This window comes from Euprymna scolopes, chromosome 1 (genome assembly GCF_053919585.1).
Source record: "Euprymna scolopes isolate OS-2025 chromosome 1, ASM5391958v1, whole genome shotgun sequence".
Taxonomy (NCBI): Eukaryota; Metazoa; Mollusca; class Cephalopoda; order Sepiida; family Sepiolidae; genus Euprymna; species Euprymna scolopes.
In genome coordinates, this window is record NC_136482.1 from 170,548,987 (window position 1) to 170,573,006 (window position 24,020).

Genomic DNA, 24,020 nt, shown 5'->3' on the forward strand with positions numbered 1-24,020 from the left:
GTTCAAATCCTAGAAACAGTCAAGCTATGCTGACGAGAGGTAATACCTTGAAACGCGCATGTTCGTAGATTACTGTTTCATAAGTAAAATAATAAATAATATTTATTTATTTACATCTATTATATAAATCTCACCTGTCTGTTTAAATGTATGTATGTATGTTTGTATATCTGCCTAAAACTTTTGACAGAGGTGACGGATTTTCACGAGATGGGTATCGTTTTGAAGTTTGACCCTTCGGACGACAGATATCTAAAAATTGCCTAAAAACATTAATTCCTTCACCCTCAACTGGGTAGTCTTCTACAAGGAGGGTTGATTTTTTTTTTTTTTTTTTTTTTTTTTTTTTTTTTTTTGCATCGCTATTTTTGCAAGTCATTATATCGGTTAGAATGACTTTACTAATTTCAACGTTCCAAACTTCCGGTTGCATCATGGAGTAGGGGTAAGACGTTAGGTTTTCTTGCACTTTCTTTTCCACCTTCCCGTCACAGGTTCAAGCCTTCCTTCCTACTTCCACTTTCTTTTTTTGTTCAACACACACCTCCAAACACCCAGGCTAGTATATATATATATATATATATATATATATATATATATATTGTAGTCAGGGTTGTGTTTTCCGTGATAGAGGCGTTGATTGAATTTTAAAATCAAATATATATGAAATACTTTTTAAAGCCAACTAAATGACGCAATATTATGAAAATAAAAAAATATTTACTTGTTTAAAATTAATATTTCGTCGATATACGCCATCTTCAGAATTTTATACATTTTTTCTTTTTTTTTTTTCCTCGCCATAATGTTAAATTGGAGAAAAAAAAAAAACAGTTAGTAAAGAATCTGCATGTTGTTGTCTGTTATTTTGAAATGCCGGAAGAATATGTTTGGCAAACATGATATGAAAGTCAGGGTTATTTATATATAATTAGTAATGATTGTATTGTTTCTTGGATGTTAATCCAGTGAAATTTTAGTGTCTATAAAATTATGTTTATTAACAGGTACAGCTATATTATAGTATAAATTTATTTTGCCAGACATTGACATATGTGCATGCATGTTTGAGCTATGATCTCTTTCAAAATCCAACTTCTTCAAGCTTTCAAATCGTTGATTTGAAAGCTAGAAGAAGTTGGATTTTGAAAGAGATCACAGCTCAAACATGCATGCACATATGTAATCAATGGTGTTTGTATAAATGAAGAAAATTTATATTTTATATAATCAGGAGCAGTTTACATTTGTCGATTTAATAAAGGGTTCAGTTATATATTATAAGGACAATATTAAAGACAAATTAAAATAAGTATAACTTTAACGGTTCCAATAAATCAATATTGGTATTTCTGTACATGAACTTTAAAATTAAATCAATTAAAAAAAATGTTTTTGCCATAGAAGTATTTTCAAAGTCATAACGTGCTAATTCACTAAAATACAGCTAAAATATTTAAAAAAAATAATAAAAAAAATTAAAAAATACCTGCTATAATTATGGTCCCCAAAATTAACATTTCATTTTCCCCTTATGAACAAAAACTACTTTGCCGCTTGGAGATTAAGTGATAATTTTTTGGTAGACATTAGTCACCCACTTGCCTAAAACCACTTTGAAAGTGGATGTAGGTAAAAATAAATGTACCTAAAACACTTTTGGGGATCGAAGATACATATACAGAAACTTTAACAGATTTTTTTGTTAAATAAAAAAAATTTTTTTACATGGGGGTCACCACTTATCAAGGCCTGAAGGCCACTCAGGGATAAGGGTTATTGTGTGTACAGTAATCAGTGAGATAGTATTGTAGTAATCATTAGTATTGAGGGTTTTGATAGTGTCTTACTTAAGGGGGCGGTTTGTCAGGAGTTTGTTTATGTTAGACTTGAAGATGTCCAAGTTGTAGTCAGGTGGGAAACAGGCAAGCGGCAGAGAGTTCCACTGGCGTGCAGTTCTAAGAAAGAAGCTTTGCTCATGGAATCTACGTTTGGATTTAAGCACAGATAAAGAGTGGGGAAAATTATTGACAGTAGTTTCAGCCAGACGGGTGTTTCTCGTGAAAGATTGGCGAGGGGGGGACGAGAGATTGGAGCTCAGACGAGCACCTGCCATGGAAATAACGATAAAACAAAGACAGGCTCGCAACGTCTCTTCTGTGGGAGAGAGGTTGCAGGGTAGAGAAAAGGGCATCCCCCACTAAGCCACAAAGTCTATTTTGTACTCTGTCAAGGCAGGATAGGCTGTTTTTAGCAGCTCCTGCCCAGATGTGGCAGCAGTACTCCATCCTTGGATGTACTTGGCTTTAAAAGCTTTAAATAGATAAATATATAAAACTGAAAATTTTATTTTTAACTGTCCAGTCAATATTACATCTGTTTTGTGGGCTAAAAGTGAAGATGTTTTCTTGATTTTATTTTTTCCTTTGAACTGATATCCTTGATGTTCTTGAAGATGAAAATGACAATGATAAATTTTAATTTGAACTAGTTCTTATTTACTAAATGGGCCTCAATTTCCTTAACTAGAGATTGCCTTTGAACTAAGCATATTTTTTTAAAACCTTAAATGGTGTGTACCACGGGTAACATTCTAGCAGCAACAGAATTTAATTTTGAATCTCTGCTAAGTCATTCAGAAGTTAACTCTACTATTACCCTACATAGAAGGTTCTAGCTAACCCCAAGTCTCCCTCGGCAATCATCTCAGACAATTACACCTACTGAACCATCTTGAAACTTCACTCTAAATGTATACCAACACCGTAAGTTCCCCCCCCCCCCATTTAGAATATACTAGCCTGGGTGCCCAGCGTTGCCCAGGTGTGTGTAAGAGTGTTGGTTGAGCAAAAAAAATAAACAAGATTAGGAGTAGTAGGCAGGCTTGAACCCATAATGTGCTGGAGGAAAAGGAGGTGAAAAAAAAAAGCAAACGGTCTTATCGATGTGCCCACCGTGATTGTGACGTCATGGCCGATCAAAATAACCTCTTTTATGCGATGTCGTTGACGCAAGGTATGAATGACTTGCAAAAATATTGAAAGAAAGCAACCTTTATCATGAACGCTTGTCAGAAGCAGAGATATGTTATTGAATTCCTGGTAAAAGTGCATTGAGAATGATGGTGACTATGTATAAAAATATATTCTGGAGGTTGTTTGTTTTAATGGTATTTGGCAGTCTTTGTAACTCTTCAACTTTGAGTAAAAAAAAAAAAAGAGGTTGCTTTACTTTTAGAATGACTCTCATACTTGATATTTTTTATACAAAGTTTAATGACTGAAGTATGTGTGACGTTTACGGCATCATTATCAACGTATATGTGAAAGGTTACTTGTAAAATTGTAGAAGATTAACTCCTTTCAAGATTTTTATGACAATATAAAAAAATATAAAATAAAAAAAGAAAAAATTAAAAAAATTTTTTTTTGTGTTCTTTGGATTCTTCAGGCTACTGTTCTCATCTTCCAATGTTTCAGTCAATATAACCTCTAACCTTCATCAGGTGTATCTTGTCGAACTCGCAACGACCCATGGTGCAGTGGATAAATAAAAGTTAAACTTTCGGGAGATTGAAGGTTCAATTCTTAGTATGGGCGACACCCAAAAATACAATTGTAAATTACTTAGGACTTCTACCCGGTCATGGCTAGTGGAATGAGAGCATGCTGCCCTTGTGGATTAAATAAAGGGTTCCATTCAAAATTCTTTGTAAATTCCCAAAAATGGTTATAGGCCACATCGACTGAAACATTGTGAAAATAACACTCAAGATGAGAAGAATAGTTCAAAGAATCGAAATAATACGAATAATCAATCCCCATCTCAAAAATTCAGAGTCATAATATTTTTATCTCCTACAAGTTTTTTGTGTTGTTTTTTAAATTTTTATTTTACAAAATTTAAATATTTTAGAATCTTTTCTTTCATTTTTTTTTTTTTACTTTATTTTTAAGATGTATTCACTTTTTTTTAGATACTGTCAGTTTAAGTTTGAAATAACATTTCTATCACTGAATAAGCAGATTGAATAAGCACTTGTTTTATGGTCGATTGATCATTTGGATTATTCGGACTATTATGTTCATTTTGAGTATTATTTTCACAACGTTTCTGCTGATGTAACCTACAATCTTATTCAGATGTGTTTTTGTTGGATTCGAGGATCAGCATAAAATTTCAAATCGAATCCTTTATTTAATCCATCAGTCTTAAGTAATTCACAGTTGTATTTTTGGGTGTCACCCACACTGTGCATTGAACCTTCAACCTCTAAAATAGTACGCCATTGGTTAGCCTCAATGTGGACAATACTAAGAATAGAATTGCGAATTAAAATTTCTACTCAATCATGACTAATAAAAGGAAAGCATGTTATCACCCTCCACCTCCCCACGGGAATTTAATAAAGCATCCAATTCAAAGTTGAACAGAAAAACTTCAACAAGATACACCTAAGGAAGGTCAGGGTTTATACCTGCTGAAACATTGTGAAAATAACACTCAAGATGAGAAGAGTGGTCCAAATAATCCAAATAATATATTTCTAGAAGTAATTGGTTGATCTGTCACCATTACATTTGAAATAAGGATGATAAACAAATAAAAACTTATTTTAATTATGCAAAAAAAATCTCTAATATCAGTTTATGAATTGAAGTGGTTGTAACCCAATAGGTCATGGGTATATATCTATATATATCAAGTTGCCTTACAGAATTCTATTCATCAGATCTAAATAGCATTGCATCTACCAAATCGGTATTTAATTCTGCCTGGCTAGTGAATTGCAAAATTTTACAATCCAAGTTATTCAGGTCATGAAAAAGGAATTCCAATCTATTTCATTGAATACATATTTTGTGTAACCCGATTATTTATTTATTTTTTATTTTTTCGTTAGCATAAACTAGGGGAGATTCACTTTTCAATTGGAAAAGTAACAGATACTATAAGAGATTCTGTTTGCTGATTGTTAGTCGCGCTTAAATTTGAAATAGTATTTTCACCTTTAAACGATGGAATGGGCATATCATAATATTCGTTTTTCTTTAAAGATTTAAATATTTGCTTTAAATATTTATCGTTCTTTACTTTTTCTGTTAGTGTATAATTAATTAACTGATTTTCACAGAATATAAAGACTCAATCTGCTCAAAATCTTTGAGATTAACATCATGAGCAATTTTATTTAGAAAGCATTAATATTTCTATTGAAACGGAATGCCATAGAAACGAAATCGACATAAAAACAAAAACAGATTGGTCATTTTTGTCAGCCCATTAAATGCAAACGAGTTGGTAGAGATGGTCGACCTTCTTAAGTAAACAGACTGACGTCTATCAAAAATAGTATTCACAGTAGGAAATGACATGAAAAATGGTCGAACGCTATAATTGTAACAACTGATGCCAGTGGTTATTTGTTCAATCATTTTTGATTGAAGAAAATTTGAATAACTGTTCATTGTTTGTGAATGTGGGTATGAAAACATAAGCAACACTCTAATATAAATATTGATAAGCAGTCATAACATTTGGTGAGCTTATTTGCACATGCAATGTAAATCCCTTCCAACAGCTGTAGCTTTTATCTCTTATGTGATACATGCAACAAATATATATATATATATATATTATTTGTTACTGTCTTTTATTAACTAAAATGTACAAGAGGCGTTCCAAAAATAATGCCTCCTATTTTTATTCTGACTGAATAGATCAGGGTGAGATTGCACATTGTGTTATGCATTCATGACCTGAAATTTTCGTCTCTCTGCAAATATTGATAGTGTGAGACTTTAAGAAAGCCACCCCTGTCATGAACATGTGTCAGAAACAGAGATGCGTCATTGGATTCCTGGCAAAAGTGCATTGAGAATGGTGGTGACTATGTAGAAAAATAAATTCTGGAGCATAAAAAGTCACTCGCTTTAATGGTACCACTTCTGTCGTTTTAGTTCAACTTTCTGACTTACAAAAAATAATAGGAGGCTTTACTTTTTTCATTACTTTTTTATTAAAAAATATTGCATAACCATCTTCCCCCAATGGGAGTGGCTTATGGTTATTTGCTTGATCTCATGTGGTTGTGTAATGATAATGTCTTCTCTGACATTTACTATCGCCAACAAAACTCAATTAAAGGAACATAGACGATAGTACTTTAATCTTGAATTATTAAATTTATTTACTTAACAATTTGGATTCAATTCTTTAACTAAAGTTGCTTATGTTTATGATGATTCATTCCCTACAATTTCTAGACCACAAATGTCAGCTATATCGTATTATTTGGATTCTCTGGATTATCTTGAGTGGTACTTTCATAACGTTTCAGTCAATGTAACCTCCAACCTTTTTCAGTTGTATCTTGTCAAATTCTGGTGAATCTTTCTGTCGAACTCTGGTGGATCTTTCTATCAAACTCTGGTGAATCTTTCTATCAAACTCTGGTGGATCTTTCTGTCAAACTCGGGTGAATCTTTCTATCAAACTCTGGTGAATCTTTCTATCAAACTCTGGTGAATCTTTCTATCAAACTCTGGTGGATCTTTCTGTCGAACTCTGGTGAATCTTTCTATCAAACTCTGGTGGATCTTTCTATCAAACTCTGGTGGATCTTTCTATCAAACTCTGGTGAATTTTTCTATCAAACTCTGGTGAATCTTTCTATCAAACTCTGGTTAATCTTTCTATCAAACTCTGGTGGATCTTTCTGTCGAACTCTGGTGGATCTTTCTGTCGAACTCTGGTGGATCTTTCTGTCGAACTCTGGTGGATCTTTCTGTCGAACTCTGGTGGATCTTTCTATCAAACTCTGGTGGATCTTTCTATCAAACTCTGGTGGATCTTTCTATCAAACTCTGGTGGATCTTTCTATCAAACTCTGGTGAATCTTTCTATCAAACTCTGGTGAATATTTCTATCAAACTCTGGTGAATCTACACAGAATTTCCAACACAGAATACTAATAATATGAATAATCAATCCTCATCTCCAAAAATTTTGAACCGTAATTCCATCTTATATCTTTTATTCAACCACAAGATCTTATCAGTCACTCAAACTGTTAGTTTTCATTTAATCCTCTCGATCGCGTTTTGCTGAATGTGGTGAAGAGTAGATCCAAAGCGTTTTTGTTTAGTTGAGGTATATATGACCAGTGTAAGTCCTGCACTAGTTCAAGGAAATTATTTGCATTTCAGCCAATGAAAGCTTTTCCCTAATCAATCTCCATATAATTGGAGTCACCCGCAATGAACACACGTAGCTGTCTTCCTGGTGGCAGGTCTAAGAAGATCACAAAGCTTCGTGTCTTGAGGGTAATTTAGTAGGGTGAGAATGTGATTGATCAAGCAGGAGTATTGACATGGTCATATGTATATTACGTAAAAATGCTCCTTGGATTACTTCAAATTAATTCACGTCCTCTATTTATGTTTTGTCTGTAATATTCAATTTTAAGTCTGGCTGTCACTAAATGACATCCTCTCACAATACTTTCTCAACTGCTAAAGTTCAACCATTTAAACAAGTATTTGAAGAAAAAGTTAAAAAAAAAAAAAAAAAAAAAGAAAAGTAAAAAAACGATTAATTTTATTTAGATTTCAACTGACACAGTTGGGGCCGAGTAATTTAATTTTTATTTTGTTTCCTGTTCTCCAGAAAGGTAAAAAATAGTATATCATTAAACTTTTATGTTATAAGATAATGCTTTGAGGACACCTCGTTGGATGGTCTTGTGCCCAAATTGGTTGAAGTTTCACATGCATGTGGATGTCAAGTTGTGAGAATGCAGTCACAAGGTTGATAAAGTAAATAAACGCTTTAAACAAAAACGTTTTCAGGTTTTAAAGATTCAGAAAATCATGTGAAGAGATAAAAAAAAAAACTTGAAATTAGTTGAACGATTTACCATAAAAAGTACATATAAAATTCTTCCTCTTTTTCTTTCTCTTTCCCTTCCCTCTCTCCTTCCTTTCCTCTTTATCCCTCCTTCCTCCTTATCTGTCCCTTCCTCTCTATCTCCCTTCCTTTCTATCTCTCCTTTCCTCCCTATCACTGCCGTCCTCTCTATGTCACCCTTCTACTATATTTCACCCCTCTCTCTGTATCCCTCCCTTCCTCTCTAGCCCTTCATTCCTCTCTAGCCTTCCCTTTTACCCTATCTCTCTCTATTCCCTTCTCTCTCTATCCCTCTTCTCCCTCTTACAGAGTGCATGGTTCCAACATCAGTATATTCAACTGCAATAAAAAATATTTTCAGAGCAGATATGTTTTATGAGAATGGAATATTTGTGTGAAAACCTTAGCACTTGGGCATGTATAATAATGCTATTGAAAGACAGTGATTTCGAAACATTTTTTAACATTTTTTTCAAATTTTAATGTTCATTATTATCATTATTATTATTTTTTTTTAATTAAAAAAAATGTTTATTTTTATTTTGTAGTATCCAGGCAATGTTGCTAATTGTGGAGTGCAAGTACAAATTGCTTGAACAACGAGGCCAGATTGTTAAGAATTACAAAGCGCACAAACGAAAATTTGATGACGAAGAATCTCTTATGAACGGCGGTGATGTCATTATGACAAAGGTAACTCCTCTTATTGTTGAGTGCGATGAAAATACAATCCTGGATTGTGACAATGACTGTGATGAGGCAAAGTCTTCTGCTGAGGGTCAAGAAAATATAATTAAGGTATATACATCATGTCCTCTACTGCATGAGACAGCAAAAAACATTAAAAACTGCACTAGTTTTTTGCTTCTTAACGAAGTTAACAAATGTAGTGTAGCCATTAAAAATGCGTTTGGTAATTTACTAACACCCTAAAAGAGAAAGGTTAGTTTTTTTGTTTTATTTTTTTTTTTTTTTTCAATTTTGTATGTGATTTTAGAACAAATCCATATTTCCTCTTCAATTCTAGTTCTTCATATTTATACATATATCTACACTATCTTGTCAGATTTTCAAAGTTAAACCCAAATAGCATTTAATTTATCATTTAAAACTGATAAAACAAACTTTGATTCTAAGGGGCCAATTTTCATTTACTATTGTTGTAGTATGTTATTGGTAATATAATAACATAGTTTGCTACAATTTTTTTTAGTCTGGCCCTAACAATTGGTAATCTAAAACATTTTTAAATAATTGCCTAAAAATAAAAATCAGCAAGGTGGATCTTTTAACTGAAGAATATAAAGGAGTTATCTACCTTACAATTATAACTTTGTTTCTATATAAGTTTAAAAATGTGAAAAGATTTAACATTATATACTGCATCCTGGGCAACACAGGGTAGGTACAGTTAGTATTTATATAAGAAAGCATGTTATACCCTTAATGATTTTTATAATTAGAAAAATTTCTACAAATAAAATTAAAAAGAGTTAATATCAATAACTACTGATCGACTTGAGTTTTAAATAATAAAAGTTTAAGGAATATTATTATTTGTATTTCGTCTCTTATAATAGTTTTAATTATTAGTCCTCTGACAAAGAACGGAATTGGACCTAGTAATTCACTCCTGTCGGTCCGTTAGTTTGTTCGCACTTTTTTCAATAATCACACCTTGGATTTTTTTTTTAAATTTTGCACAAACAGTCATGGTGAAAGTAAATTTTTGCCAAAACAGATTTTCTGGGATAGCTCTAGTTGCCCCCCCCCCTAGGGGGCATTATACGGGTAAAATTGCCCCCAAATCATTCATCCGTTCATTTGTTTACACTTTTCTCAATAACCACACTTTGGATTTTTTTTGTAATTTTACACAAACATTAGTCATGGGGAAAGTAAATTTTTGCCAGAACAGATTTTCCAGGATAACTCTGATGCCCGCCCTTAGGTTGGGAGTATTACATGGGCAAAATTATCCCCAAATCATTCATTCATTTGTTTGCACTTTTCTCAATAACCATGCCTTGGATTTTTTTGAAATTTTGCACAAACATTAGTCATGGTGAAAATAAATTTTTTCACTCGTGAAGGAGGACCTCGAATGCTTGGCTTGTTTAAATGGACAATTAGGCTAATGGACACCATTATTGATTATGGAATCGATTATGCAGAGTTAAAAGCCTATTTAAATTTATTGTGATTGCTTAAACATGTTGGGTTGGTTGTTTTTGTTTTATGGCATATCAACCCTTTTCAGGTTATTTAATGCCGAATCGAGTGATTCAGAAGAAAAATGTTTTAATAGAATAAATGTTTTTTTCAAGTCAGTTTCTATTTAACCCATGGTTGGGACCCTAACAGATACTACCTCTCTTGGTCAGAGTGGACCTGGGAGCAATGGTAATTAAGGGGTGGCTCCACACTCCCCAAAGCCTGCAAACTGGGGCCTCACCATCGGATATAGTTTAAGATCATATCCAGGACCTAAACATGTTGGGAAAGGTATTAAACAGCAAAGTTCAAATATCAACTTATATGTAACTAGCTAGCAATTTGGCATTGCCTTGTTGTACAATACGCTTAAATATGATATTTTAATTTATGCAGATTGTATATGTATGTATTCTAGAATCAATCCTCTATTGATTATTATATATTACGAGAGATAATTTGCCTAGTGGATTAATTCACAAAAAATAATGATAATGTCGTTCATCAAATTCTGTCTGTGTTTGTTTACAATATCACGTCAGCTGATATTTGGGATTGACAATGAATGCTCTGGAAAAGCTACTTCTCATTAATGTTTAGTTTTAAAATATGCAAACAAAGAAATGATTTTCCATGATTTTGAATGGTGCCTCTTTGTTTATCGTAAATTGAACTCCTTAATAAGAAAAAAATTAAAATAAAATGGTGAGGTACACCTGGATTTGAACAGAGGATCATTCGATCTGTAGTCGAATGCTCTGTCACTAAGCTATATCTCCAAATTATAATGAATCTGTTTTTTAAGAAGAAATAATTTGCTGAAATTTTATTATCTCCCTTTGCTGGTGTAACATAAAAATTATTTTTTATCTATAAGAGATAAAAGCTATTTTTAAGATCAGACTTATTGATTTTTGATACTTAGCGGATGAATTTCTCTACAAGACATATCTAAGAACAGTACCAGACATAAATTAGCTTTGTGTGAAATTTGCAAAAGATAGGCTCAGCCATTTCAGAACCTATGAGGAAGGAACACACACACATACAAAGTGACTTATATATGATGATAGAGATTAATTGTATACAATAAATATTATGTAGTTAGCATTGTTTCAGCATGGTTTGTTGTAAAACAGACAAACGAAAACTAAATATAAATATACTAGCATTTCAGCTCGGCGTTCCCCAGGTGTTTGGAGACGTATGTTGAGCAAAAAAAAATAAAAATAAAAATGAGTGATAGTAGGAAGGCAGGCTCAAACCCGTACCATGAAGGAGGAAAAGAACAGGAAAAAAACCTGACGTCTTTGCTGTTACGACCACCACCAAACCGGAAGTGATGTAGGTTTAAATTAAGGCTAGACAATCGAAAAGAGGAGATGACTTTCGAAAATATCGTCGAAAAAAGCGACCCCTCCCTGTAGAAAAGTGCCCAGTTGAGGGTGAAGAAATTAATGTCTTTAGCCAATTTTTAGGTATTTGTCATCTGAAGGGTCGAGCTACAAAACGATACTGATCTTGTGAAAATCCGTCACCTCTGTCGAAAGTTTTAGGCAGACATGCAAACATACATTTATATATTGGTAGCTCAAATTTTCAACCCAAACCGATTAAAAAGCTTGCTGTATGTCTGAATACCCTTTATGTAATATTTCAAATGTTTAGACCAGAAATTGTTTGAGTAATTTGGTAGAGACCGCAGAGGTAAAAGATTTTTTAACTTTGACTCCTATTATGACCTCTTAACATTTATTGTTTTGGGCTCAAATCAAGTTATTAAGTTATATCCATGTCCAAGGAACCTTTATCTAAAATTTCAATTGTTTAGACCCAAAATTGTCGGAGGAGTTTGGTAGAGTTCTTAAAGATCAAATCTGAACTTTGACCCCTAAACGACCAAATTTCTGGCCGAAAACGGATTACAAAGATTTTCCCAAATCTCAGTACCCTGTATATCAAATTTCGAGTCTGTAGACTGAAAATTGACAGAGTTATTGCATAGGGAAATGTACACACACACATAAACAGACAGACACGTTCACTTTTATAGATATATAGATTGAGAAATGTTTCTTGTTTCTAAATATCAAGAGAATAAGGATTTGAGAGTGAGAAATTCAACTGTTTTTTCGATTTAAAGTAAATTAAATAAAAGGATGTTGCAGTATAGTGTATAGATAGGTTTAAGGTTTAGAAAGCGTGACAGTAAAATGTAAAGTTATAGGCACTAGGTGAATTGAAAGAATACAAGGTTGAGGAACAAGATGATAATACATAGACAATATGCAATTTTATTTTTTACTTATTGTTTTGTTTCTTCATCTTCAAGTTTTTTTTTGTTTTTTTTTTAATATTTTAGAGTTACAAACTCCTTTTCAATTTAAATGGTAACTGAATATTATTGTTTTTTTTGTTATTGTTGTTTTATTCTTTTTAGACTGTCCCAAAATTTAGAAACTTAGCATATAATATTTTCATGAGCATTAAAATGTTGTTTTTTAATTAATAATAAATTTAACAGAATCAAAATGAAGTAATTTTGCAATTTTTAAATTGATTAAAAAAATTGTTTAATGGAACATATAAAAAAAAGCAAAACAAATTTGCAAAATTGTCTAGTTTAAATCGTTTTTAAAATTATGTAAACTAATCCAACTAGTTTAACTGATAGCTTTTTGCTGAACCAACCACAGTTCAATTCACTGACCAGGAAGAAAAAAAAATCTCACCATATCTTTACTATCATATTCTAACTAGCAAGCTGCCCGGCATTGCCCAAAATACACCTAAATATGATATTTTAATTTATGCAGATTTCATTTCATGATCATTGATGGGCTGTTCAGAATAGTTGGTTAGTATAGAAGATTATAGTCTCCTAAACAATTGGGAAATTGCAGCATGGCAAATGTCAGACATCAGCCAAAGACATGTGATGTATTCTTCGTAAACTGTCTACAGAAAGAAATACCTATTTAACCAAATTTGTTTCCATTAGTTTAGGTAAAACATTTCTATCTTTAACCAAGTATACCTACGCTGTGTTGCACAGGATTCATTATATTATCATTTCTCTGTTCCTCTTAACACTTGTAAATTATACTCGGTTGTATTCCTACTTTAGTTTCTTGAATAAATACCAGAAAACATTTGCTTTCGTTTACAAGATAAATACACATATTACTTTGCTTTTTCTAAATTGTCTTTAGAATATAAAATATACTTTAGTTTTGGCCAAACACACACACATAATATTGACATATATATATATATATATATATATATATATATATATATATATAGTGCCATGCAAAAGTATTGGATACATTACATTTTTCTAAAATTTGGTCAGTATATTCCTATTACTATTCTAACTTATATTTGAGGTAGTAATTAAAAAATCAAAGTTTAGAAAGTTTATATTTAAGGAAAAATATGAATTAACAAACACAAAAGTATTGGATACACTTAAAAAAAAACTTTTCTAAAATAATTTTTGATGACTTTTGCTTAGCGTGTTGCAATAATGCAAGCGAATTATCACCGACCAATCAGAGAGCTCTATATTAAAATAATTTTTATAAAATTTTTCCGGTTTATTTTCACCTGCTTCAAAGTCAACTAGTTCATTTATGCCTAAAACTAAGAGTTGTGAATAGATGTTCGTCAGAAGATCATTGATCAGCACAAAGAAGGAAAGGGTATCGAAAAATATCAAGCGAACTTAATCTACCACTTAGTACAGTTGGAAACGTTATTAGAAAATTTAAAAACCTTGATGAAACTATTGCAAATCTTCCAAGATGTGCAAAGAAATTAAACAAACAAACAAAAAAAATCAAGGTGGGTAAGCAGAAAGATACAAAGAAACCCTTTTATTACTTGTGGTGGAATTCAAACCAACCTCGGAGAAGCTAGGATTGATGTGAGCAAGGATACAATCAATAGAGCTCTAATTCGTACAGGTTTTGTTTCAAGATCTCCAAGAACAGTTCCATTGTTGAAGTGTCAACATGCCAGATCACATTTGAATTATGTTAAAATATATAGGGAGAAACCACAAGAATTCGGGAACAAGGTAATCTGGTCAGACGAAACGAAAATCAAAATCTTTGGAAGAAACACGGCAACACAGCTATGGCAGAAAAATGGCACCGCCTACAACAAAAAGAATACCATTTCTACAGTGAAGTTTGGTGGTGGTTCAATTATGGTATGGGGGTATTTTTAATCCAATGGTACTGGTGAATTAGAAATCATCAATTGTAGAATAAATGAACGTATGTACAGGAATATTCTGAAGAAAAACCTCTGGAAATCTGCTGATTTGTTGGTATATAATAGCAAGTTTGTGTTTCAGGACAACAATGATACCAAACATACTGCCAAACTAACCAAAGAATGGCTTAAAAATAACGAATTGATATTCTTATTTGGCCCAATCAGTCTCCAGATTTCAATTCAATTGAAAATTTGTGGTAAATATTGAAGATCAATATTTACAAGAGGAATCCAGAAAACATTCGACAACTAGAAGAGTTCTGCAAAGAAGAATGGTGCAAAATACCAGCAAATCTTTGCAAAAAACATGTGTGCAACTACAGAAAGCGACTGGAAGCTGTTGAACGTAACAAAAGCTATGCAATCAAATATTGAATCAATGTATCCAATACTTTTGCATTTGTTAATTTACATTTTTCCTTAAATATAAATTTTCTGAACTTTGATTTTGTAATTACTACCACAAATATAAGTTAGAATAGTAATAGGAATATACTGACCAAATTTTAGGTAAAATCTTAAACCCTAATTAGAGTTATGAAGAAAAATCTAATGTATCCAATACTTTTGCGTGGTACTGTATATATTATTGTTGGGACAATTAATTGGAATTGTGAAGCAAAAAATCATAATTTTGGGAGGGTATCAGAATCGAAAAAATTAGCGCCTATTTTCCGATGCCAAAAATGATTCCTTGAGTTGTTTACTTTTGGGTCTTATCTCGCTTAAAATGTATTTTCTAGGACCCATATTAATGATAAAATGATAAATATTTATTGATTTTACATTACCAATAAAATTCAAATCTATAGACCACCCCAAATGTGTACTTTTTTACGTTTGTGAAAATATATGCAAATAATACATGCGTTTTTACGGTAATCTGAAAAAAAAAATCTATATTAAGAGATTTTTAAGGAATCAGAATTGGGAATTTAAGACAGTATTGGTAATTGTATCGGAATCGGGAAAAATATTGGAATCGTTCCATCACTAATATATATATATATATATATATATATATATATATATATATATAAAAATTCCACAGCCAAACAACGTCGCAGCTCACAAGAACCATGACAGTCAACGAACCGGAAGTCGAAGACTAGAGTTTCGCCCTCATTTGGGCTCATCAGTTAGACAAGTCTTGGACTTCCGGTTCGTTGACTGTCATGGCTCTTGTGAGCTGCGACGTTGTTTGGCTGTGGAATTTATTATATACAATCTCTCGCATTCTGAAAATCTTTATTTATATATATATATATATATATATAATATTCTGCATTATTACATAGTATTCCTGTTATAAATCTCATAAAAATTAATCTAATTGTTCAGTGCAGACATGCATAGAAGGTTTCATATATATATATATATATATATATATATATATATATATATATATATAAGGAATTATTATATGCTTCTCATCATTGACATTACTAACTGAAGTATTGATTATGACTCCACGACACTGACTTAACAGCCTTGCGTGACTAAATGTGTTCTAAGTGTGTTTTTTTTTTAACATTGACAAAACTTTTATAACCACTTTGACAGTCGTTTGCTTTTTGTTTCAGTGTTTCTTTTTTTTTTAATTTTTTTACTAATTTTTGTATCAAATTTTATTTTAAACTAATACTATTATTTTAATATTAACTTGCACTGTATTAATTTTTTTAAACTACTTTCCTCAGATTTTTCTTTTAAAAGTTGTGTTCAGTTTGTTTTTTATTAATCTATTTTTTGTGTTTTGGGTTTTTTTTTTATTGCACTTTATTAAACTCCTTAATGAAAAATTTAATTTCAGCATCCATTTATCTTTATTATTCAATGTGCTTTTATGTTAAAACTTGTTGAAAATGCGTTCAGTTTTAAAGTTCAAAACAATTTCACTAAAACGTTTTATTCGACGTACATACTCCCTGACAAACCCGTTTAGCAACAAAATCCCACACCTTCACTGCAGAGATCCCTAGATGTGGGAAGGCTTTCTTTTTTTTTTTTTCTTTTTTTTATTACATTTTCACCCCAAACAAGGCAAATTGCCACTTTGGTGTAGGGGGCTACTATCAGGGGCAACAACTACTGGGGTACTATGTAGGGATTTGGGCAGCAAGGTGTCGGTTCACGTTACACTTGAACTTCTGCACGTCAGTACTGTTGGGGAAGCAGGGACCTGGAATGGAATTCCAGAGTCTTGCGGTTCTGGGGAAGAAACTATTGGAGTAAAAAGATCTTTTACATCTAGGGACCTCTACAGTGTGGGGGTGGGATCTAGTAGCCTGTCGGGTTTGTCGAGGGTGCTCGCGTCGTGGGGGCACAAGTGATTGCAGTTCATCAGAGCATTCACCACTAAAATACTTGTAGAACAGGCAGAGGGATGCAACATTTCGTCGATGGGACAGAGGCTGAAGCTTAGATGCCAGTTCAGGGCCTATCAGATTTGCGACTCTCTTTTGAACCTTGTCAAGGAACGAGAGACTAGTAGCAGATGCACCAGCCCAGATGTGGCAGCAATACTCCATACATGGGCGAATGGTGGCCTTATAGAGGTACAGGATACTTTCGGGTGTTAGTAGTTTTCTAGCACGGTAGAGAGAGCCTACCTTTCTTGCAGCGGCCCTGGCAATGCCTTCAATGTAATTGTTCCAACTCATGTTTCCTGTGAACGTTAGGCCAAGGAGTTTGAAAGATGGACTCTCAGATAAAGGGTCGTTGGCCATTGCTATTGGTGGTAGAGAGGGTTTCTTGTAATTATTGAATGAAACTAGTTTAGTCTTGGCAGCATTGAACGCGACCAACCACTTTTGTCCCCATTCCACTACAGATTGGAGGTCTTCCTCTAGTGTTTCTGCCATTTCTTTAGAAATGTGTTCATTCGTCTTCCTGTCGTGTCTGCCATAGAGTGTAGTGTCATCAGCATATATACCCATCTCAGAGGCAATGTTGTCGGGGAGGTCATTTATGAATATCAGGAACAATAGAGGTCCAAGGATAGAACCCTGGGGCACTCCCGCATTTATATCATACTCTAATAACTTCTCTTGGACTGCTAGACTTTGGAATTCCTTCCCTGTCTCCTACTTCCCTGACTGTACTGACATGCAGAAAGTTAAATAAATGTAATGTAAACCAACATGTTGCTGATCTTCTTACTTAATAGTAGCCCCTTACCTCCAAGTAGCAATATATCTTGTTTGGAGGGGGCATTACAAAAATTATTGATCATTGGTAGGCAGTCATATGGAAGAATGGTTGTTTAACAAGTGAGCTTAAATTCTATTAAAAACAAGCATAAATTTTGTGAGAATCTATTCATGTGGAATGGCTCGCAGTAATATTGAATGACAGTTTGCATGAAAGTACAAAGCACTTATCAACATGACCAATCCTGTTATCCAAGATTAGTTATGTCTTTTGAATTTTTTTTTATGGGTAAGGAAGTCTCAAGAAGCTCTAAAAAAAAAGTACATCAAATCTGCTGAACCATGTTCAGTAGTTATGAATTATATTGAGGAAAATTAAAAGTGCAGAATAAAAATTAAAAAAAAATCTAAATCGCCTTGAACTCATTTATTGAGATAAAAAAAAAGTTTGAAATGAAGTTGATGACGACAAATAATATTAAAAAATATACAATGATCTTACATCTCTGAATTTTTTAGATAAGAATTGGTTATTCGTATTATTTAGATTCTTCAGATTACTGTTTTCATCTCTGCAAGGACCTGTATTGCAGTGGTTAGAATATTTGGAAAAAAATAAATTGTAAAAGTGATATTCCCTTGAAGGTTCAATTCTCATTGTGGGCGACCAAAAAATACAATTGCGAATTAGGACTTCTATCCAGTCATGATTGACGGAATGAGAGTATGCTACCTCTGTGAAGTAAATAAAGAGTTCTATTCAAAATTCCATTCAGATTCCTGAGTTCTGAAGGTCGGAGGTTACAGAGTTTACACAGGTTTGAAAAATCCTTGAGTTTTGACCTTTGCCTTGAAAAGACCTTATTTCTATTACTACCTTGAAAAAAATCTTTAAAATGTCTTGAAATGGCCTTGAAAATTGTGATTTTAATGTCCAGTTAAAATTTGTGTCAAAATATTAAAAATAAAATCCAAATAAATACTATTAAATTATAAATGGTATTTTTAGAAGGCAAGAACAATGCAGGAAGGTAGAGTCGTTGTGAGAAGATAAATAAATATATGAATGATAAATAATTCAATATTTTATTTATTTATTTATTGCTTATTTTTTTTTTTTTTTTAAATTTATTTTTTATGCATATATTTATTCATTTATCTACCTGAATTTAACTGTGGGTGGTACTTAATTCCAAAGGTCCTTTTTGGTAATAACCCATCGGCAGTGGAGAAATAAATCCTCTCTCTAGGATATAAATTGCAAAATGGCTGTTTTATTTAGATTTAAATCCAAACGTTCAAAGATTAATTAACACCGTTAAATGTTCAGGGGAAATAATTCTTTTTTTTTTTTCCTTCCTTTCTTTTTTCTATTATAATTTATACTTGTCTATAGATTTTTAGATCAAGGGACGTAATTCAAATCCTGTTTAATATGGTTATAACTGGCGTTGTTGTTTAAATGTTTTTGAATTTTTTTTTTTTTTTTTTTTTTTGTATTTTAAATCCAAACGGTCAAGCTTAATTCATTCAATTATGTTCAAGGGAGCTCATTCATTTTTACTTGTCTACAGGTTTTCTGATCCAGGGGAAGTAATTCATATTCTATTATATGCTTATAAACTGCCATTGTTTAAATTATTTTTTTGCAAGATTTTAATTCGAAATTTTGTTTGATATGGTTATAACTAGCCGTTGTCGTTTAGAAGTTTTTGTAAGATATTAGATGCTCTAGAGCTTCAGTAATTATGTAAACGGTTAATGGAGGTGACTTCTTTTATATATATATATATATATATATATATATATATATGTGATCAAGGGAAAGTAATTATAAATTTTGTTTAGATACGGTTAATTGAAGAGAAAATATGTACCCATTTCTTCATTTGTTAATTTGTTTAGATTATGTAGTTATTAAAGTGAGTATTTATTTATTTTTTTTTTTTTTTGCTGTATGAGTTATGACTGAAACCGTATATGGAAAATAGTAGTCTGTTTGTGTTTTTATTAGAAATATGTTAGATTTTTCTGTTTTACTATTCATTTTTGGTTTTAATTTTTCAATCAGTATTGATTCTTTTAATCTGAAGTTTCTCTGATTCCTATCATTTGTTAAGATTTTCACGTTTATGTTTTTATCTGGATTATGTTCTAGAGACTTATTAGTCACACCATCTGTTGCCAGAGCTTCAAAATATTTTATAGTTCATGGCTAAAAACTAACAAAGCTAAAATTGCTGAGTGGCCACTTTTAGCTGAGGGCAATGACAAAAGGTTCTTTTTTCATTAGATGCTACGCCGAGATATAGAGAAGAGAGGCACTCTATTTCCAATATTACTCAACTTGCCTTTGATCCTCCCCTTTATAAAGCTGAGTGTTTAGTAAAGAGATATCAGTTATCATTTTTTTTCTTAGTATTAAATTTAGTTAAGGATTGAACTCCGACTTTTGTAACCAATATGTAAGGATGGTGTCTCTACCTTGACACCTGGAACAAGGCTCTAATTTCTTTGTTTTAATTAAAACTAATGAAAAAGGAGGAGCAGTAATTATTTACCTAGGAAATGAGTTGTAGGTGAAATCACTTAATCATTACATGAAATATTTATGGTCGTTTCTGATAAGAGAATACTATAAAATATTTTCTTCTGGGAGAGTGAAAGTATATAATAATGATTGAGTAAGTTATCCTCCTACCATCCGTAAGTATGACTTGTTTGGAAGAGTGACTTAACTTGGAAATATTGTAGGAATTTATGAATTTAATTAAACCGAATAATAATCGAAAAACATACATCAGGTACTAGCAAATAGCGTGACCATTAATAAATTCATTAATAATCAAAGTAGAGACACCATCCTTACATATTTGTGTGGCACCTGTGATTGTTCTCATGTGTTTTTGTAGAGGAGGAAAAAATCCTTCTGTTTTTTTTTAAATATAGATATGTCTAAAACAAATACTTTTCAACTGAAAATAGCCAATAAAATCGTCTTTATTTTTGTAATTTATCTTTAAGATCTTTTAAAATCATATTTATCAGAGAAGTATCATTTAAATTTAATTACAATTGAACAAATTTAATCTGCAGTGAGATATTGATCTGTGGGATCTCCTCTCCCTAGTTGTTATTGCTCCACCTGTAGTAACTGTGTAATATAGTGCATATGAGCGCGTGTGAAAATATCAGCAGCAGTCGAAAAAAGCACATATGCAAATTATGAAGTGTGCACAACAAGAAAAAGGAAAAAAGGCGAGAACAAAAAGCACTATGTAGTCAGGAGAAGCAAAGTTTGTGTCAAGGAAGATGGACGTGTAAGGTCAAGGACAAGAATGAGTCGGTGTGCGGTCGGAAGAAAGAGCCGCGTTGGCCATGCTAGATGGACATGTGGCAGTGAGAGACTTTTTAAGTGGTGTTGAGACGGGAGAGTATCGGTAATTAAAACTTTTGTTAAAAAAAGAAAAAATGCCAACCAGATTTTTATTATTTCTTTTCAGTTTTATTTTTATGAATTACTAAAATAGTGTAATGCTATGTACCATTTATATTTGTCAGGATCCCATCTATGGGTTAAAAAGGATCTGCATCGGGGATAATATCAAACAGCATCTGATCATATACGCATAAATGTACATTATAAATAACAATTTAAAAAATTTCCTTACTCTTGATGCAATTCTTTACTCATATAAGAATCAGATATATGCTAAGATGGAGTACTTCTGACACATCTTGGGAGGTGCCGCTCTGAGCACTCTTCATTGCAAAGTTTAAAATTAACTCTGAAATCTGGTGAGGGATGATCTCTTCTTTTCTCTCATAACCGCTTTCTCACAGAGAGACATTGTTAGTCTCTCTCTAGCTTTCCTTTCATGGAAAATGCTCGACTGAGCTCTAACCGTCTAGTTCCTCCTCTAAAGACATTCACAGAAATAACTCGTCTTTTCTACTACAATGGAAAAAAGAAAAAACAATTTCTTTTATAAAAGATTACACATTTCAGAATCCCTAAACTTAAATTTTTTATTTAAATGTGCATACTCCACAGAGCTTCACTTCATACTTGAAAACAAAATTCTGCCACTTACATCGTCATCTTGGGCCAGCCTTACCTGTTTAACCTATCTCTTTGGTCGTTGTTCTGTTGGTATTGCTTCTTTATCTGTAGAAGTTTCTATATAGAAGTTCTTTGTAGAATCTGATAGCCAAGAAACATGTCCAATCCATGTTAATTTCTTTTTTCAAATGACGTTGATAAAAGATGTTAATTTGAAGCTTTCATTTTTTTATATCTGCATTTTTTAATGTTAATGTGTAAAAAAAAAATTAATTTTATGTATTCTATATTTAAAATATGTCAGCTGAATGTCCCACCTAAATAGCATTGAATCTGACAAATTGATATTTGATTAGTTAATGATATCACTCTGTTTTTGATAAATACAGATTTTTTACAAAATGGCTGCCACATCAAAATGTCTAATTCATTCATATATTTTACATCAATTAAAACTTACTTCATATTATTTGGATTCATCGGACTACTGTTCTCATCTTGAGTATCATTTTCACAACGTTTTGGTCGCTATAGCTTTCGACCTTCTTCAGGTGTATCTTGTTGAACTCAGGAATGTTTCTGTTGAACTTGAAAAACTTACGTTTCGTTACTTATTTCATAAAATATTTAAATGGCCGTGCCAGTATTGTTCAAGAATAGTTACAAATCCTAAAAACATGAACTTTACATTTCTATACTAACATTATTGACCATTTTCATATGTTTGTATACATTCAAGGAGCTAGTGACATAATTTGGGATTCAAAGTTAGACAACGATAAACAAAATGTTGTCGTGGTATGTATTTAATACGCTGACCATTTGTAAACAATATCATAAACACTGTATATGAGATATATACACATATATATGGCGGCAGACAACCGTCATTACTGCTGTATGCTAAAAATAGTAACAACCCTTCTCTTGTTTCGAACAGAAAAGAAAAACATGCAAATTCAATCTGTTCTCGATGAAACAAAAAGAAAAGACTTTAATTCTGAGCTGAAATAATTGCAAATAACAACAACTAACACTCAATACACAATTGACTATTATTATTACCAGCTTAAATTAATTTTTAGTTATTCATGTATTGGGCATGCTGATGTTAAGTGAACAGTTCTTCATAAATTCCAAAGACTTTGGCTCCAAAACTTGACTCTTGGTGGGAGAACAAGGAGTCTTCGCAGACATGACTTTGGCGTACCCAGTCAAAACTCTCAGCAGCAGCAGCAGTTATTCAAACAGCCCTTATCAGAGCTATCTCAGAAAGTTTTTTCACAACAAACAAACAGCCCTTTTCAGGGCTAACTTCCAAAAGTTTTTCCACCTTCAACAAATCACTGCCTGCATTGAGATGCCTGCATACTCCTCCAGTGGCTTTCAGCATCTCTTACAGCCTTCCAGCAATCCTCAGTGCTTCTAGCAGCCTTCCAGCAGCCTTTGGTGCTTCTAGCAGCCTTCCAGCAGTCTTTGGTGCTTCTAGCAGCCTTCCAGCAGTCTTTGGTGCTTCTAGCAGCCTTCCAGCAGCCTTTGGTGCTTCTAGCAGCCTTCCAGCAGCCTTTGGTGCTTCTAGCAGCCTTCCAGCAGCCTTTGGTGCTTCTAGCAGCCTTCCAGCAGCCTTTAGTGCTTCTAGCAGCCTTCTAGCAGCCCTCGAGCTTCCAGTAGCTCTCAGTGTCTCCGGCAGCCTTCCAGCAACCCTCAGTGCCTTTGGCAGCCTTCTTGTAGCTTTTCCAGAGACTTCTTGCAGCCCTCAGCTACCCTTTCCTGTGCCGGTCAACGTCAGGCTACCTACTCTAGATCCTGTCAATATCTGGTTACCCATACCAGTGCCAACTGATGTTCAGCTCAGCAGTTCACTGACGCTCACCTTCCAGAGCCCCCTGACGTCCAGCTCAGCAGTTTATTGACACTTATCTTCTAGTGACCACTGATGTCCAGCTCCCAATCTTAACACTCTATCTTGATTTTTTTTTTTTGCCTTACAATCTTTCGTCTTTGGTTGTATATGAAAGAGGATGGTTCATATCGTCTTTTTTAACTGAACACTCTGTGTTTGTCATTTCTTCTTTGTCTTTACTGTTACATTCTTTTGCTTCTGTGTCTAATATTCTTAGTTGTATGAGCGATTGGCTTTATTACCTTTCACTCCCCTCTGCAACAATGTATTAACGTGATTTGGGTTTCTTTTCTTTTTTGGGGGGGGGGCGGATGGAAAATATGGCAGATGTACACAATTTAGAATTAAAACCACATATATGAAACCTTATTTATTAATACAGAAATGAAAACAACCTCTCAAACTCAGAAGTGTTGAAATAAGTACTGAAGTGTTGAAGTTAGTTTTCCTTTGAACTGCTGAATACCGTTAAATGTTCGTGCAAAAACAAAAAGTT

General features: G+C 32.9%; 1 protein-coding gene across 4 annotated transcripts in view; it reads left to right on the forward strand.

Moving 5' to 3' along the window:
• LOC145277320 (uncharacterized) overlaps positions 1 to 24,020 on the forward strand; it is a 239,879-nt gene that overhangs the window by 130,260 nt on the left and 85,599 nt on the right. For 2 of the 4 annotated variants that reach the window (XM_080128787.1, XM_080128788.1), the window contains exon 3: positions 8,457 to 8,706. In XM_080128787.1, coding sequence (XP_079984913.1) covers positions 8,457 to 8,706 — 250 coding nt within the window. The remainder of the gene's footprint in view (positions 1 to 8,456; positions 8,707 to 24,020) is intronic. The other 2 variants (XM_080128789.1, XM_080128791.1) reach the window with 1 other exon arrangement.